The 17,308-nt window shown below is 41.3% G+C and overlaps 1 protein-coding gene across 3 annotated transcripts in view; it reads left to right on the forward strand.

The window, feature by feature from the left end:
* The window catches only part of LOC117952740 (neuropilin-2-like), a 98,921-nt gene that overhangs the window by 3,667 nt on the left and 77,946 nt on the right, over window positions 1-17,308 (forward strand). For all 3 annotated transcript variants that reach the window (XM_034885263.1, XM_034885262.1, XM_034885264.1), the window contains exon 2: window positions 9,705-9,885. In XM_034885263.1, the coding sequence (XP_034741154.1) occupies window positions 9,705-9,885 (181 nt within the window). The remainder of the gene's footprint in view (window positions 1-9,704; window positions 9,886-17,308) is intronic.

The following is a 17,308-nucleotide window of genomic DNA, read 5'->3' on the forward strand; positions in this document are numbered from 1 at the left end:
TTCCATTTGATCGCAGCTGTGCCTGCAAGGGAGATAAACGGACATAATTGGCCACTCAAGACCAGCTGTCTGCCTCTATAGTGTCTCTGCTGAAATATGCTGGATGATGAAACAGGCTCACTGTGATGAACAGTGAGAGAAGTAAGCGAACAGTGGGATGACTTGCCCACAGGTATGCACTAAGGACTGGTTTATGGGACTGTTTTTGACAGCTAAAACCAATCCAATGGGATTTTTAGAAGTGAGAAATATAGGGGAAGATATTTCTTGTCCACCTTTTAGGGTGGAAAAGTCAACAACTGCACCTCCATAAAGAGAAGTGACGTTGTGGCATCACTCACTAATTCTGCAAATGCATGTATTTCTGTTGTGCATGCACACAACTAGACTTTTATACTCCATGTATCCTAACTGGGACTGGACTTCGTAACGCATTAGTTATTTTCTAGCCCTGAGCTTTTGCCCCACATCTAACACAACCTGGCGCTGTGTTGCTCCGTGGGGGCCAGCTTGTAATCATTAAATGTTACATTGGTGGAGGTCATGATGCCTTGTAAGCTTCAATTGGCCATCAATAAAACAAACCATCCATGTCATTTGTTCACACAATGGGGTTATACCCTGTTTTAGCTCACAACATAATGAACCGACTCACTGCCTCTAACTCAGTGGTATTGTGTAATTACTTTGCTTTAGAAACAAAAAGTTATTAGCCAGAAATATGACAGATATTGTATTCTACGAATATGAATTTAACTGTTCTATGGATAATTACTCATTGCATATGAAGATTGGCAAGCACACTTCAGCAAGGTTACAAATACAAGACCCTATAATGGCAAGTCAAACAACAGAGCAGAAAGAGGGAATCAGTGAATGCTTCATATTAGGAGCAAAACATATTGCAGCCGACCATAAACAAAGGGAAATTAGTGCCTCTGAAATCAACCCATCCATATAGGTTTGTCTCTGTATTTCCCATATCTTCTCATCATTTTCTATGATTGTTTTTTCTCTATTGAGTTGTTCTTTATCACTGCTGTGTTGTCAGATATGTTGAGAGGATTTGCAGAAGGCCAGGGGAATCTTTATCAACATGGCTTGCAAACTTCCCAGTAAAACACACTGAAACAATGGAATGGAAAGAGTGAGCAGCAGAGATGGAGAGTAGGAGTAAGGGATGGAGAGAGCAAGGAATCGTGAGCATTTGGTTGTGCCAAAAGAGAGGGAAAAGGTGAAGCAAGAGAGGGAGAGAGGGAGAGAGCATGAGAGGGCATTAGTGAAATAAGAGGAAAGCAGTACTTGAGTGGAGCCACCTGCAGTAAACCAAACTAGATGTATTCCTCTCCTCTGTTGAGCACAGGAGGGTTTCTGGCCAAGGTAAAGCATAACATTAATAAATACTCTAATTATAATATAGGCAAAATACATTTTTTGAAATGATTATCTTGAGAATGAAATTACATTATAGTTAAAATTGTGATTTAGCTTCTTTTTCAGCTTCCACTTGTGTATTAGAGGGCATTATATTGAAACTATAGAAAAAAACAGACAGCTTTGTTCCCAAAGAGGTCATGACATTTAGTAGCCGACCCAAATGAAAACATTTCTGTGATGGCTGGATCTAAATCTCTAAATGTGACAACTGCAGGTGACACTTTCTGAAGACCTTTTTCAAAACTGATTTCATTTTAATTATCCTTCAAGGTAGCAGGTGTTTTCCACCAGGTTTCAGGATTAAGAGTTATCCTCATTCATCTAGTGATGCGCACTGCCATGTTTTTCCATTTTCTTTTTGCCTTCTAAGGTAATTTCTTTTAAGAAAATGCTTTTAAATGAGCCATGCAACTTTAAAAAGAAAAAGAAAAAAAGAAGGAAAATTGGGAATCAAATGAGAGGACATTAGTCTTCCCGTCATTAGAATAATAGTCTCTCTCTCTCTCCCCCCATCTCTCTTTCGTCTGTAAGAGGGAAAGGACAATTAGTAGGTCCAGCAGGATTGTCTAATTACAGTTATCATGTCATTAGTAAACTGTTAGTATTCTAGTGCCTTCATTGGCCATTGGTAATGACTGGAGTAATTACAGAGGAAGGGGAGGTGTATGTGTGTGTGTGTGTATGTGTGTGTGTGTGTGAGAGTGTGTTTTCTTTTATTTGTACAATGACACATTTGTACCAATGTCCTCAGGGGGAAGGGGAGATCATGGACATCCTTCAAATGAGGACACTTTGCCTGTCCTCACTTCTTTTCTAACCGTCACCCACACACGTTTGTGTGTGTTTTTGTGTGTGCAAGCTAAGCCTTCTGCGTCCTCAGCAGTCCCTCCGGAGCAGTGCCGTGTGAGGCCACAGGTTGTTTTCCTTCTTCTCTCTCCCTTCACGCTGGATCCTCCTGTTGTTTTTCCACTTTTTGTGTCACTTCACCTCTCCTTTAATAGCGCGCCCTGTCTCCTTCACCACACCTCCCCCTGTCAGTGTTTTCCCTCGCTCCGATTAAGAAACCTCCCTCACCTTTCTTTTGCCCCACTTTGCACGATGGGAAATCTTTTTTTTTTTTTGTCTTTCATCCACTTTTTTTCTGTTCTCTCTGACTTCCAATCAATGTTTTCTCACCGATGTTCTCGCTGCCTGGAAGAGAATGAAGCTAAACTGTTGGACATCCATTCACATGGTTTGTTAGAGTGACTTTATTCATGTACATCTTAAAAGGCTTATGTACAGCACTAAGTAAGCTGCCTTTACTATTTCATTTACAGTCATTTAAAGGAGTATACACAATTTAAGTTCCACTGATGAACACAAATTATGAAACATTTGTTTATTATAACCTGTAGATGCAGCTAGGATTGGGATTGGATGCAACAGTATACAACATAGTTTTAAGTACTTTTTGAGCTAGAAGAAGATTCTGAGGAAGACATTCCCAAGCAGGGTGCCAGGTTACCTAGTGTACCAGCCCCTATGTTTATTTAACCTTTATTCACACAGAGTGGATCGAGCACACAGGTTCTTTTACAGCAAGGCCCCGTAACTGATACATACAGAGCTGTATACGACATACAGCGTAGCACTTAACCTCATGTTTGATGGTATGATAAAAGGTAAACTTGAATGCATAAACACAATGTCAACTGAAGTTAATGAGGAAGATACAGTAACATGTTTTGAAGTTTAATTTGGAGGACTAGTTAGATAGTGTACCTGAATGGTGCATAGTTCACACACATGTCCATTTATTCTGATAACCACAAATCGTTTGTCACAGTCAGCTGTAAAATTTGAATCTGATTTGTATTGTGTGTAATGTCTATGTGTGTAATGTGATGTCGTGAATTGCAATTCCACGCAAAACAAAACAAACAAACAGTGAAGTTGTGGACATTGAGGATAGTAGCCCACTGTGGCTGATCAGTCATGGGAGCATGACTTGTCCTAAACCGATTCCTTTAAGCTACAACGCTTCTTCTCATGTCATACTTTGACATTAGAGCTACTTATTCCTGTTCTTTGTTGTCCCCTTTCTCACACTGTTCTCCTTCACTTAGCTTTCCACTTAGTCACTTGCCCCGTTATTGATCTAAAATCTTTCTCTGTATATCTTTTTTTGTCCACTGTCATATTCTCTCTCCACTCACTAAATCCCCCATAGACCAGGCAGTGTCTTTGCTCCTAAGTTAGGAAACCTGCTTTCAAGTCAGTTCTTTTTCTGTATCACATACTCTAACTTCTGTTTCAATGAGTCCCTGTCTCTCTTCTTTCCATTTTCCCATCACCTCTTTTGTTTCTCTTACCCTTTGTAGTCCTCCGCCATCTCTCTCTCTGTTTTCTCTCTGTAGTTTTCCACTGTGGCTTAATGCAGGGCACCTGGAGAAAAGCACTATCCCACCTGTTTGTGTGTGTGCGAGAGTTGTTTTTTCTGTCCAGTGAGCTTTCCTGAGCTGCTGACTTTCTCTTTTCAGATGATGAGAGACAGATGTTCCGGCATTATGCTCTTGTTCTCTCTTTCTTCCTGATCCGCCTCTTTTTCTTTTCTTTCTCTCTGTGTTTGTCCGTTCATGATCTTTCCCAGGTTTCAATGACTAAAAGCTCATTGGTTCTGATCCAAAAGAGACATTTCAGCCTGTAATTTTCAGCGTTTCTCATATTCCCAGAGTCACACTAACGCTTTTGGCTACAAATGTATCTGTATTTCTACCGTTTAAGGGGACAGTTCTGGAAGTGTTTTGTGAGTGGTTTATGATGCAGGTGCCAAGCCATCCTATCAAAAATGCATTGTAAACAGTAACAAATGCATGGAAATCAATAGGGAAATTAGAATTTTCCCATAATCAGTCATTGATACAAATGCTTAGAATATACTCATTGTTAAATTTATGGGCCCCGTTTCCAACAAAAAGGAGAACGTGAGACTCACTGTACTGTTTTGAGTATTGGGGCTAGTCATTACAAGTTGATCCGTCAATTAATTTCCCTACTCATAACAAGCTCTCTGGTTAGCATGGTGAGACACCCCTTCTCACTTTCATACACAAACACTTACTAAAACCACTAATGCTTTCATGTTGGGCTCTGGCCAATGCAAATAAATACGGAACATGGTCAAATAGCCATGTCCTCACAAACTCCCTAATCGATTGCAACAGGCTGAAAAGGCTCTTTAGAGTCAAATCAAACTCCCTTCTCAAAGATAAAACAAATCTGTAAGATAGCTTAGAAAAAAGGTCAGAAAATTTGCATTTGGGGCCAACAAACAAGAATTAAGTTCAATTTTGCAAAGGAGCTCCATGTGTGAGCATGTGTGTGTTTTTCTACATGTTCAGGACTTGGTGCGACAGTTTGTGTGCCCATCTGTGGGCATGTTGCTGTGCATGTAAGTTTTTTTAATCCCATTTCCGTATGGGTGCATCGTTGTGTGTTGAGGTATGCACATGTGGGGAGAAGTTGCTGAATAGATGTTATCAGGATGCAATATTAAACGCAGCAGAGGGACATAAATAATGCAGTGACCTGTCTTATATTCCTGCTTGGCTGCTTAGCACCGTTTACTGATGCTTATTTTGTGTTTGTGTGTGTGTGTGTGTGTGTGTGTGTGTGTGTGTGTGTGTGTGTGTGTGTGTGTGTGTGTGTATGTGGGTGTGGTGTGAATTCAATGATTCCTACACCAGGGGAGGATAAGTGATGTTTAGCGGTTTGTTTGTGAATATGTGGTCTAAATACAACCTCTTACTAAAGATCACACATGCTCATGTGGTTGAGAGAATAGTTGTCTAATGTGAAGTCTGTGGTCAACAGGAGGAAAGTGTGTGTGTCTTCTGTGACATACCGAGGCAGGGAACACACATGTGTGTATGTGGACATGCTGTTTCATCGTGTGTTGCTATTGTCTTTTAAAGTTTCCGTACCAACACACCACAGAGGTTTAGGGCAGAGTCCAGCGTGACGCTAGAGGATTTTGGTTTATTATAATTTGAATTTTATTACTGCAGGTTTGTCCATCATTTTATCATTGGTTAGGACATTATGATATTCACATTTGTACTCACTGACAATTAGTTGAGATCTGGGAACACAGTGGCTTCTCTAAAATGAAGTCCTATGGGGCAAATTATGTTTTACAGTAAGACTCAAAGCAACTGTAATGCTCTTCTTTTCTGTCTGTCTCCCTCTTTCTTTCAACACCTACAGCATCATATTTACTGCAAGTTTTGCTTCTTCTTCTCCCCCCCTCTCTCTCTCTCTGTCAATTTTAACTGTTTGATAATTCTTGACATGAATTCATGTTTTCTCCCAACTCAGCATCTCCTCTGTTCTGACTTACACACACACATAGACATTGCGCTTTCTTCCCAGCATGCAGGTCAGGGTGCTGTAGTGTGGAATACTAATCAGCATGGTTATAGATTTACCTCTGGAAGCTGTAATTTATAGTTTCTTGGTAAATAGACATATAGGCAGTTGTCCCAGTTGTCCCTCCTAAAATAAAAATGTTTCACTCCTTCGCTAGTACATGGGTCTATCACTGTGGGCAACTGTGATGTGTGTGTATATATATAAATATATACATATTTGTGTGTGCATGAACCAAAAAAGAAACTTGCACCTATGCAAGATGATGTGATGTCATGTATGCCCTCATTGCCTCAATGTGTTTCACTTCCTGCCCTGTGATAATCGTTGACTGACTTTGTGTGTGTGCGGGGAGATTGATAGACCCTTGAAGCAGAGCCGACAAAAAACTTCACACACACACAGTGTCTGTCTCTCTTTCACGCCAGCCTTATTCATCAGACACTTGGAGGTGCTGTCTTCATCGGCTGCACGCCAGAGGTGAAGATAGGAGAGGAGCAGAGAGGAGAGGGCAGGGAGTTACAGTACCCTGGAAATCCAGAGTTCTCAAGACCACAATTTGAATTTGCTCAGCGAGTTGCTCTGGCATCAAGTATTTCTGCTCATTAGCTATGCCCTTGTAGCCCAGCTGCACCAATCACATTGGTGCATCTGATATAGGCGGGCCATGGGCGAGCTGAACAGATGACGACAGTTTAATCTACCAGTTAGCTCGGCTGGCAGCTAAGCGTGTGGGGCTCTGGATGCGTCACCCTGTGTGTTGCTGTGATTGGTCGTAGAGTTATCCAATTGCTTGCAGTGAGATTTTCAAATGAACACTTGGTGTTGCCCCTCGAGATGGGCGACTTTCATCACTCAATGCCGGACCCTTAATCTTTTTTGGATTTGGGTCGGGATTTTCCAGGCTAAGAATATTTTAGATAAATGTGCAAATCTTTAGCAAAATCTTAAAACAAGCTTCCTAAAGGTTAGTTTTATTGTACTCTTAGTCTGATTGCACGGGTGTTTGTGTTATTGTGTCTACCCCCCACTTTGTATCCACTTACTGGTTAAGGAGGCCGGAAATAGGTTGAAAGCTGAGGCCAAGTAAAAATTAAAGTTGTCCTCTTTGAAGGTCCCATGGCAGGAAAATTATACTTTATGAGTATTTTTTAACATTAATATGAGTTCCCCCTGCCCGCCGATGGCCCCCCAGTGGCTAAAAAGGCTAATAGAAATAAACCGAGCCCTGGGTCTCTTGCCCTGCCTTTGACTTATGAGGTCACAAGGGGCAAGGTTACCTCCTCTTTCTCTGCTTTGCCGGCCCAGAGAATTTGGCTCACCCATGAGATAGAGACATCATGGCTTTCAAACAAGCAAAGTGACAGACCTATCCCAACTAAACTAATATAAACTAAGATTGCATTATGAGTCCCAAGCAATGGGTTATTAATCAGTTACATTTTTCTAACAACCCTAGATGTTTCCCCCATGCGCCCCCTCAGCATATCCCAGATTTTTTCATTAGAGACAGTTAGCTACGCCGTGTGCTAAAAGTGGTGTTTGGCTGATGCTGCTGTGAGATTCCAGAGTGGTTAACCACTAATCCAGGTGGTGCTGAGATGAAATGCATCTGTCTGGGTTACATAGGCCTTGTAACTCTACTCCTGTATTACTGTATGTCACCAGGGAGATTGGAAACAGATAGGAGAGGAGATAGACATGACTAGTTGGCTCGCAGCATGACGGCAGAGGGAAAGACAGACAGAGGCAGAGAGATAGAGAGAGAGATGGAGACGGGTGATCATTAATTGCTTGCAGGCGGTGTGAGGTAGACACCAGATATAGATGCCAAAATGTCCATCACTTTGTGTACTGTGTGCTGAGATCTGACCTCCACTTTCATCCTCCCTTGCTGACTCTGAAGTGTATACAGTATGTGTCAGTCCATGTGCATGCACATCTGCTGCCATGATTTTTTTTTTGAAAGTAAGGTTTTTGATGCTGCATATTTTTTTCTCTTTCCATTAGAATTTGTTTCAAAGGTGTTGGTCTGATAAAGTGTTTATGCTGTGCGTGTGTGTGTGTAAATGTTTGCATGTGTGACTTCTCTCAGAGTAGGTTTACAGTAGCTAGTCTATTTATAGCGTTAAAATATGTTGTGTTCTGCTGAGTGGTTTGACTTGGCTATGTCACTGCACTCAGCACAGTGGCAATAAATAACGTTGCAGCCCGTCGGACTAGACGGTGGCACACACCAAGAAGTAAGACAGCTTCTTCACACAAATTTACAGTTTTTTTTTGTTTTTCTTTTGTTTTTTAATGACACAGGTTTCTTCAGGGACATGTAGCCCTACCAAAAACAATAAAATAGACCATCAGGAGCTTGATTGTGAGTTTGTTTTTTCTCCCATGAACAGGAATTTATCTAAGTGGTCACTAACTTGCCAAATACTATCAAGCAAACAGCCAACATTCACAGATGCTGTTTTTTTTATCAGCATAACCTGGTCCATCGTGGCCTGTATTTTGCCTGAAATATTTGTTGAAATTCATCTGCTTGGGTCCAAATGAACAGTGTAATCACAGTTTTGTGCGGAAATAATTCCTTGGATAAAGTACTTCTTTCAAAGTAATGGTCAAATGATATAACAAACACAACGCCCCCCCAACCAGCAAGCACCAAAAGTCATAATTTTAATACTTATTTATTATAAGTAATATAATTATTACTTATATATAGTATATTTTATACTTGCATTTAAGTCGGTGCAGTGTTATTTGGCGGATGTAAAATGAACAATCAACCTTGGTTTTTGAGTCTCTTGTGACAGATTGTTGCTCATACTGTGCCATTATATTGGAAGTGCTTGGACTTAACAAAGACGGTACTCAGTATATCCACTATGATGGTTTAACTTAAGTCATGCAGATGTTAAACAATGAAGAAGTTCAGCTCATGTAGAAAGTCTGCACAGTCCATCAAAACAGGGCAGGCAGCATGGTGTACAATAGATTCCATAGATGTAATACAGTAGAGTTGTGTGTGTTATGCCGTTGGGGTGTCACAGATATATAGGAGTTACCCCATCTTTGTCAGGGTACATTCGCAGCAGTGAATGAGTGGCATTGTTTATGACATGTGGCAGACGTATGACTGCTGACAAGTGGATCCGCTCTGTGACAGTAACTGTGGCATCTGGAGGGCTGCTTCGCTGTGTGTGTGTCAGTGTGTCGGCCTTCATGGGTCAGAATAGAGTCTTTGTATGTTGTGATGCTGAGTTGCACTTTGACACATAGACACATAGACACATACGTCTTTGTGTCTCATATCCTGTCTCTGCAAACACAACTCTTATCTGCATTTTATCAGATTTCAACCCTTTCCTCAGTGCAGAATCCTGCTTTATAAACAAGTATGAACTAATGAGCAAAAAAATCTTTTGAATGAGTCAGTCATGATAAACAAACATCGTCCTTGATGGTACAATTACAACCGCTGCTGTGATGGACGTTATTGTAGTTACATAAAGTTATTGGAGGTTATTGAACATTAACTTATTCATTAAGTTTTCCTACCAAGGTTCCCTCAAAAGAGTTTTTATTCATCCTTTCTCACTATTTGATCACATTGTGACTCACTAATCATTTACCTTTGTCCAGTGTTTGAACTAATCTATTAAGCTATGGAAAAATATTAAATGTACTGAATGATTTTACCAAAGCATTTATTTGTTGTACAGGCAGATTTCCATGTATTACACAACACGATTTAGTAGATCAAAGCCACAGAAAATAAACATGTTTATGCATCCACTCAACTTTTCCTAACTTGCATATATGATAATTTCCCTTTCTATCTCTCTCTCCCCATCCAGCTTCTGAGCCATGTGGTGGCTATTTAGATGCAAGTGATGCCGGCTACATCACCACCCCCGGCTATCCACTGGAGTACCCACCTCACCAGAACTGTCGTTGGGTCATCACAGCCCCAGAGGCCTCACAACGCATCGTCCTAAACTTCAACCCGCACTTTGAGATCGAGAAACTGGACTGCAGGTAAAGACATGATGGATGGAGGGATGGATGGATTGATGAATGGATATATTAGATTGGATTTATTGGATTGATGGATGAGATGGCTTAATTGGATGGATTGATGGATTTATTGGATGTGTGAAGTCTGTGTACGTTATTCTGCAGCACGTTCATAGCATTACAGTAGACATTAGCATGCTCTCCTGAACTACGATACGAAAGATACTATCATGTTGACTTACACAAACTAAAATACATGCCAAACTAGCATTAACATGAAATTGTGCACTTCCGTTCTCAATAATGCACACGGCAACACAACAGAAGATTTACACAAGTCATGTGCAACTTTAGGAGCAGCTGTGCTCATGTCATGTAGCGAACTACAAAGGAAATGGTGAAACTGCGCATGTGCGCAAATGTGTGAGTCCAAAGAGTGACGTATGCTCATCAGTCCAGCAGGGAGTTTTCTACAGGAGGGATGGATGGATTTTAAAGTCATGGGATGGGCAGCAAGCAATGGGATTTGTAGGGAAAGAGTTAAATAGAGTAAGGTAAGAAATGGGAAGATAGAGATAATATGAGAGGATAGATTGCAACTAAGGAAGGATGGGACACTAGGAGAGTTTGGACTACAATAAAAAAACATTTTTCTCACTGTGTCTTTGAATTTTCTGCCTCCACCCGCCTGTCTCTGTGTGAGAGTTGGTGTATTTGGTGTTGGTGTACTTGGTGAACTTCAGCCCACTCTCCTTCTGTTTCTCTGGCTTCAGCTATCCCATAATACTCACTTTGGGACCTCCCTCAGTCCCTTGTCTCTAATTATCAAAGTCTAATTACAACACATTTACTGTTCCAGAATGGTTTTCACACATCGGAAGATTAAACACAAATTAGAGGATTTGGTGTCCGTCATTGTTTTTGGCTGTTTGGCTTTGGTTGCAGGGTAAGACTGGGAGAGGGGCAGGCAGGTCTGCTGAATGAAATGAAAATTCATCACACAGAGATTCAGAAAAACAAACACGCCTGCTGGGAAAACAGGTTGAAATGCAGGCAGAGAGGTATGAGACTGGTTGGTGGATCACATGTAAGCTTAATGAAAGAGTGATTGACAAGCAAATAACTAAAATCTTAATAACAGTCAAATCAATTTGTATAGTTTACAAGATACTTTAAAGAGGAATCAAAAAAGAGACAAGAGACTGCATTAAAAGGGACATGGAGTAAAACATAAAACATTTAAGAGAATCATGCCATATTTCCCAATAACTTAAGTTAACTAAAGTCATCTTTATTGGAAGAACCAAATTATTATATCACAATGTCTCACTGGGCAAAGCACATTTTAAAAGCTGAGAGAAGTTTTAGGAAATGGCAAAAAACAAATCCCCTAACCACAGATTACTCATGAGGTTGTCTGTCATTTGCCTTTCTGGAAATGAAATGACCGGCCTTCCCTCATCTTTCTGGGGCCATCATGTCATGTTTGAATGCATCCTGCACACAGTAGAGGAGAGACCACTGGCCCTCAGGAATCTAACTATGAGCCTAAAGGGCCACAGACCCACTGACACAGGCTCTTGGGCAGAAAAACACACACACGTTATTTCTCTGTTCCGGTCCTTTCCCCTCCAGTTATTAACAGTTCTTCCATATCAATTATAGATAGCTGAATTTCCCCACTCAGATGTACCAAAATCATTCAGACATTTCTTTGTTGGAAGCATCAATATTTCACCGGCTGGTTGAAAGGTTGAAAAGGCCCGCTGTGCTCCACTCTGTTTTGCTTTACTTTCGCACTGTGCTGTGGTAATAAAAAACATACTTCTCTGTCTCCCGGTCCTCGGCATTTTTCAGTTTCACTCCACAGACTTAATGTATGCTCTCTCTCTCTCTTGCGCACATTCTCTCTCTCTTTCTGCCCCTCTCTTTCCCTCTCTGTCTTTCTGTTTTCTCATCTCCCCTCCCCTCCACTCCCCCTGCTCCTCTTTCCTCTTTCTCTTTCAATTTCTTACATCCATTTAAAGTCCAGTAGTTTCCCAGGAGGAGGAAATCAGCTTGAACTGCTAGAAACAACAGGCTCTGATTTATTTATTATGCTATACACATTAAGTATATGTGTATTTATAGTTGTTCTTAGACTTTTGGCATGTGTCTAAACATTTTATTGGTTTCATTTTGTTTCAAATAAACTTTTTGAGAAGTAATTGTTAAACCATGTCAGTAAGGGTGAGACATTTAAAGTGTTGGTGGTAACATCTCAAGTTGAATAGGCTTTTATTTACAAGTGTCCTACAGCGCAGAGCTATTTAAGTCTACACGGGCCCAGTGCCTGGTGTGTGTGTGTGTGTGTGTGTGTGTGTGTGCATGTGTGTGTAAGTGTGTGTGTGTGGATGTCTGTGTGTGTGTGTGTGTGTGTGTGTTCAGGGGTAGGCTGAAATTGAGCTGTTAGGTTCAGAGGGCAAAGAGACCAAGGAGAAGAAGCAGAGGGTGCGTGTGTGTGTCTGTGGGGGGTACATGGTCACCCAGTGAACGTCAGCAACAACACTGACACACACATACCAGGGTCTCCGGCATGTCTCTGTCTCCAATGTCTGGATGTCAAACGTCTCATTTGCCCCTCATTTTCCCTCTAACTTTGTATTTAACATTTTTTTCTCAAATGATCAGATTCATTGAATATGGTCATAAGAACATTATCCATATGAATATTTTATTTATGCTTATAAACTACAGCTTTGAGAAAAAGAAAACTGCTGTTAATCCTCAGTTTACAGAGAAAGAATACGCACACACACACACACGCACGCACGCGCGCGCACACACACACACACACACACACATACACACACCTGTTGAGAGAAAGGTTCTGTAAATCTGTGTTTGTAGACAAAAACTACATTATGAACAGGCAATATGGCTCCTCTGTGTATCTGTTCATCACATTAAAAAAGAAGTCATCATCTGTGCCTCACGAAAACATCTATTAACAAACACTTGCACAAACAGTGCTGTTTTGAATCTGCATGCCCTGGTCAGACAAGGCTTGTTTTATTATCTCACTACGTTCAAGCAATCTAATCTATTATGGTCCTGATTGCAATTTAAGGTGGTAATCTGTAATCTATAAGGCATCACATCTTGTCAAGCACTTGGCTGACTCTCCAGGCAAAATCGATGGAGAGTTGGTCGGACAGAGAGAGAGGTTTTCATTGAGATTCATATACAGTAGCAATTTAAGTGGCACATGAGACAGCTGGAGGAAACGGGGGATATAAAAAGCTAATTTGTGCCCCCGCTAAAATAGCCATGGCCAATCATGACTCACCATGACTTACCTTTTCCCTTCACATGACAGGCACTATGTTACCACATTATTCCCAACAGTTGCAGCTGTACTGTTTGTGTGTTTGAGGGCTGAGTAGATGCACATGATGGAGAAGACCTGTTTCCTAAAAATTACTTTCTCACACAGCTAAACTGCATTCTCAGTTACGTTTCTAAAGAAATGTGTCCTGGATTAAGATTTTGTTTATTTTATGGTAGCTCACATACGTTGTCATCAAAGTGTGTGTAGGGAGGAGGTTGTGGGAAGGGATGGGTCAAACATACACAGGAGACTGCTGATAAAAGTATGTGTGTACATGATTTACCTAATTTACCTACTTAATTTAGGTCACGCCTATGTAACCTTAATTTACATATGTAACGTAACAAACTTAGGCTACTTACTTAACCCAAACCAAGATATTTTCCTAAACCTAACCAAGTTGTTTTAATTCACGTTAACCACGTGTTTATACTGACCGTCCCCGGTACGAGGATGTGTTAAAACAAACGTAATCCAGAAGGAAACGTGTTTCCCTCAAAACATAATTTAGAATGCAGTTCAGTTGTATGAGAACATATTTTTAGGAACAAAAGTTAGTCATAGAAAGACAGGTACACAAACAGAGGAGACTATGGGCCCTATCTTAAGCCCAACATAAGGGTCATTGATAGTGTAAGACCGATGCAGTCGTCAATTTCCCGTCTTGTGCCCGTGTCGTTTAAATAGCAAATGCACCTGCGCCCATCTTTGCGCCCATGGGCGTGTTGGTCTTACAGGGAGGTGTGTTTAGGTGCATTCTTGGCGTATTGCTATCTTGAGGCATTGGGAAGTGATCGTGCCATTGACCAACAAAAACTGGTCTAAAGTCAATAACGCAACATGTCATTTTTATTTTAGGGCTTATGCACAGCACGTGCACACTAGGCTTGTTACACACACACAGGGAAGCCCAGCAACACACAAACATGCAAAAGATTACAAATAAAAAATCTGACGGTGCAAATCCGCCATCATAATAGCAATGCACCAAGGTACAAACACGCCGGGCTTTAAAGGGAATGGGAGAGGACACTCTGATTGGTTTATTACATGTTACAACCAAAACACACGTCTAATTAACGAAGACACCAAGTACAACCCTTTTGAACCATGAGCCCGGCGCATGGACCCTTTTTTTGCTGTCAAACTAGCAAAAGTGGATTTGGACACGCCCTAAACGCACCTTTCACATCGTGCTCTATGTCTATCTGTGCTGTTTCTTTTGATTAAAGTTATCAGGTGTGCAACTAACAAAGACATGTATTTTATTAAATCTGAAAAAGCCTTGTGTTTGGCATGCCTTTTTTAGTTAACACATCTTAGCCTAACTTCAGTGTGCTCTGAGGAGTGTTTCCACTGTAAAGTCTCTCACTTAAACAACTCTTTCTGCAGTTCTTTTCAACCCTCTCTTTCTCTCTCTCTCTCTCTCTCTTTCACTGTAAGCATAAGGCTTATTCGGCAACTTGAAGAGATAGTTTGACATTTTGGGAAATACATTTATGTGCTTCTTGTTTTTCTACAGTTAGATGAGAAGATGATACCACTGTCATGGTATCGATCTTCTCTTCAAACATTAGGCAGGAAAGCAAATAAGTGTATTACCCAAAATGTCAAACTATTGCTTTAACCCTGCAAATGGCAGTAAGTCATCAACATTTTAAACTCAGGTCTCTACACGGCAACAACTCCTCCTGGAGTTGTTCGAGGATGTATTGGAGAGAAAAGCCCCACGTATGATGAAAATTGACGATGCAAAATCATCTTGTCCATGTGGCAACTGGCAACATAGTTGGGGCCAAAGTACTGCTACAATATCATTTTTAAAGTGTGCAGTATGCGGGCGTTTGTAACAGCGGTTTGCTGTCTGCTTCACATTTTCCTCTTAGCTTACTGCACCGCTCTGTCTGAGAAAGCAAGATCTCTATTTGGAGAGTTTGGAAAGAACACACACACGCACTCACAAACACACACACACACACACACACACAGCTGCTTAGAGAAAAGTGCAGTGTCAGGGTCCGTTGAGGGCAGGCTCAAATCATCCTGACAGCTACCTCTCTCTCCCTCCCTCTCCTCTCTCCTACATTCATCCCACCCTTCCTCACCTCTCCCGCCCCCTCACCACTGCCCAATGGACCCCATCTATCATCTTTCATCTGCTCTTGTGCCTTCCTCGGTCCCACCTACTTTTCCCTCCGCCTCCCTGCATGCCTCTTTCTTTATCACCTCTCCTCTCCTCCTGTCGTCCTCTTATTCAACCTCTCCTTCCACCTAATGTCTCCCCCTATTTCCTTCTCTTCCCTCCCTCGTCCCATCTCCTCACCTTCATCCTTCCGCATTGTGCCAATCTTTTATAGGCCAAATCATTATTTAGCAACCCATATGAAAAAACACAAGCAGAGACCCAAATGCCACACTCTCTGTCTCTCTTCCTCCTTACTCTTATTTTATCCTCTCACTCCTTCTCCCTTTGTCTCTTCTCTCTCTATCATTCATAGACTTTCCTTTCCTCAGCCTATATCTGTCTTCATCTTCTTTATCCTCCAGCCTCTGTCTATCCATCACTTAAATCCCCTTTCTATATGTCTGTCTCTTATTCTCATCCTCTTCTCGTTTTCCACCCTCTCCTGTCTTTCTTTACCTCATATCACACCCAAGTCAGATACTGTCTGTAAAATTGATATGAGAGAAATACCCTTGCATAAACATGAGGGCAAATACACACAGAGCGGCGAGCATTTTTGGGGCCCTCAGTTCTCAATACAATAACACAGTTAAAACCAAAACAAGCAGACAGGCACGTAGGCATTTTCACGGTTATGTGGCTCACACAATAAGTGTGGAGTAAAGCAATAAGTTAAGAAGAAGATTTATATGACAGAGAAGCCGCAGTCAACGATAATGGTTTCGCTAATGATTTAGCCCTTGTCTTTGTACTCCGCCTCGATCAATCATTTAACTTCCTGCTCGGTCAGTTTTCTATCCTCCTCTTTCCTCTCCTCTTCTCTCAGTAATGCGCCTTTGCACAAGTGCAATCTTAACCAACTGTTTTACTATGAAGCTTGTAAAACAAACTGCGCATATTTGATTGCACACATACAGACACACCGTACAGGCAGGCAGAAGTCCTTGGACATGACTAAGAGAAGAGCAAAAGGTAGAGTGATGTGATGCGACAATGTCCTTAGGGCATAAGGGCAAAAAGAGAAAATTGGGCGGGGGGGGGGGGGGGGGGGGGGGGGGGGGGGGACTTTACATACAGACAGCGTAAAAGAGTGGAACAGCATTTGGTGTGACAGTGGATGTTCAGTTACCAGCTGTGGGCATTTAGCAGCTGCCTGCATATTTGAATTAACATCACAGTGACTATACCAGCAGGAGAGCCGTGCATCCACACAAGCATCAGCAGAAACACAATGTTATTAGAAAGCTACACAGAGAGGAGGAAAGAGAACACCTTGGGACGCAGATGGTACAACACAGTTTAGGTTTAGGTTTTTAAAATCAAACTTTTAGACAGATTACACAGATGCCTAAATATGGATGCAAACCATGTTTTTTCCTCCTACAGTTGTGATTGTCATACCTCTTTGTTGCAATGATGGTAACAGAACTTAAGGTTAGTAAAACATCAGGTAACGGCTTTAAATGAGTCACTTAAAACTACCAAAATAAGAAAATAACATGACAGCATGGACGTCATTGCATAACTGACTAGGTCCCTAAAACTCATAGGTAAAACTCGGTTCATTTCAAAATGACAGTTGACATTTGCTTTCACATGGGACCCAAACTCCCTTCTCCTGAGTGAAAGGCCTGTGTTTGTTTCGGCTATCAGAATTTGTCTATCAGAATATAGACACTGGGCAGGGTCCAAAATCATTTGCCCATTTACGCAGTCATTCACAACTTTCTGTACATTAGACCGTCAATAGTTTAATAAATTGTGAGCACTAAATTGAGATGTATGACTCTAAGTCTAATCAATATCATTTTGCGTTGCATGACGGCAACCTTCACATTACTAAAATACGGCATATTGCATTCTTGGGATGTTAGCAGAGCGGAGAGTGG

The sequence above is a fragment of the Etheostoma cragini genome, chromosome 11 (genome assembly GCF_013103735.1).
Source record: "Etheostoma cragini isolate CJK2018 chromosome 11, CSU_Ecrag_1.0, whole genome shotgun sequence".
Taxonomy (NCBI): domain Eukaryota; kingdom Metazoa; phylum Chordata; class Actinopteri; order Perciformes; family Percidae; genus Etheostoma; species Etheostoma cragini.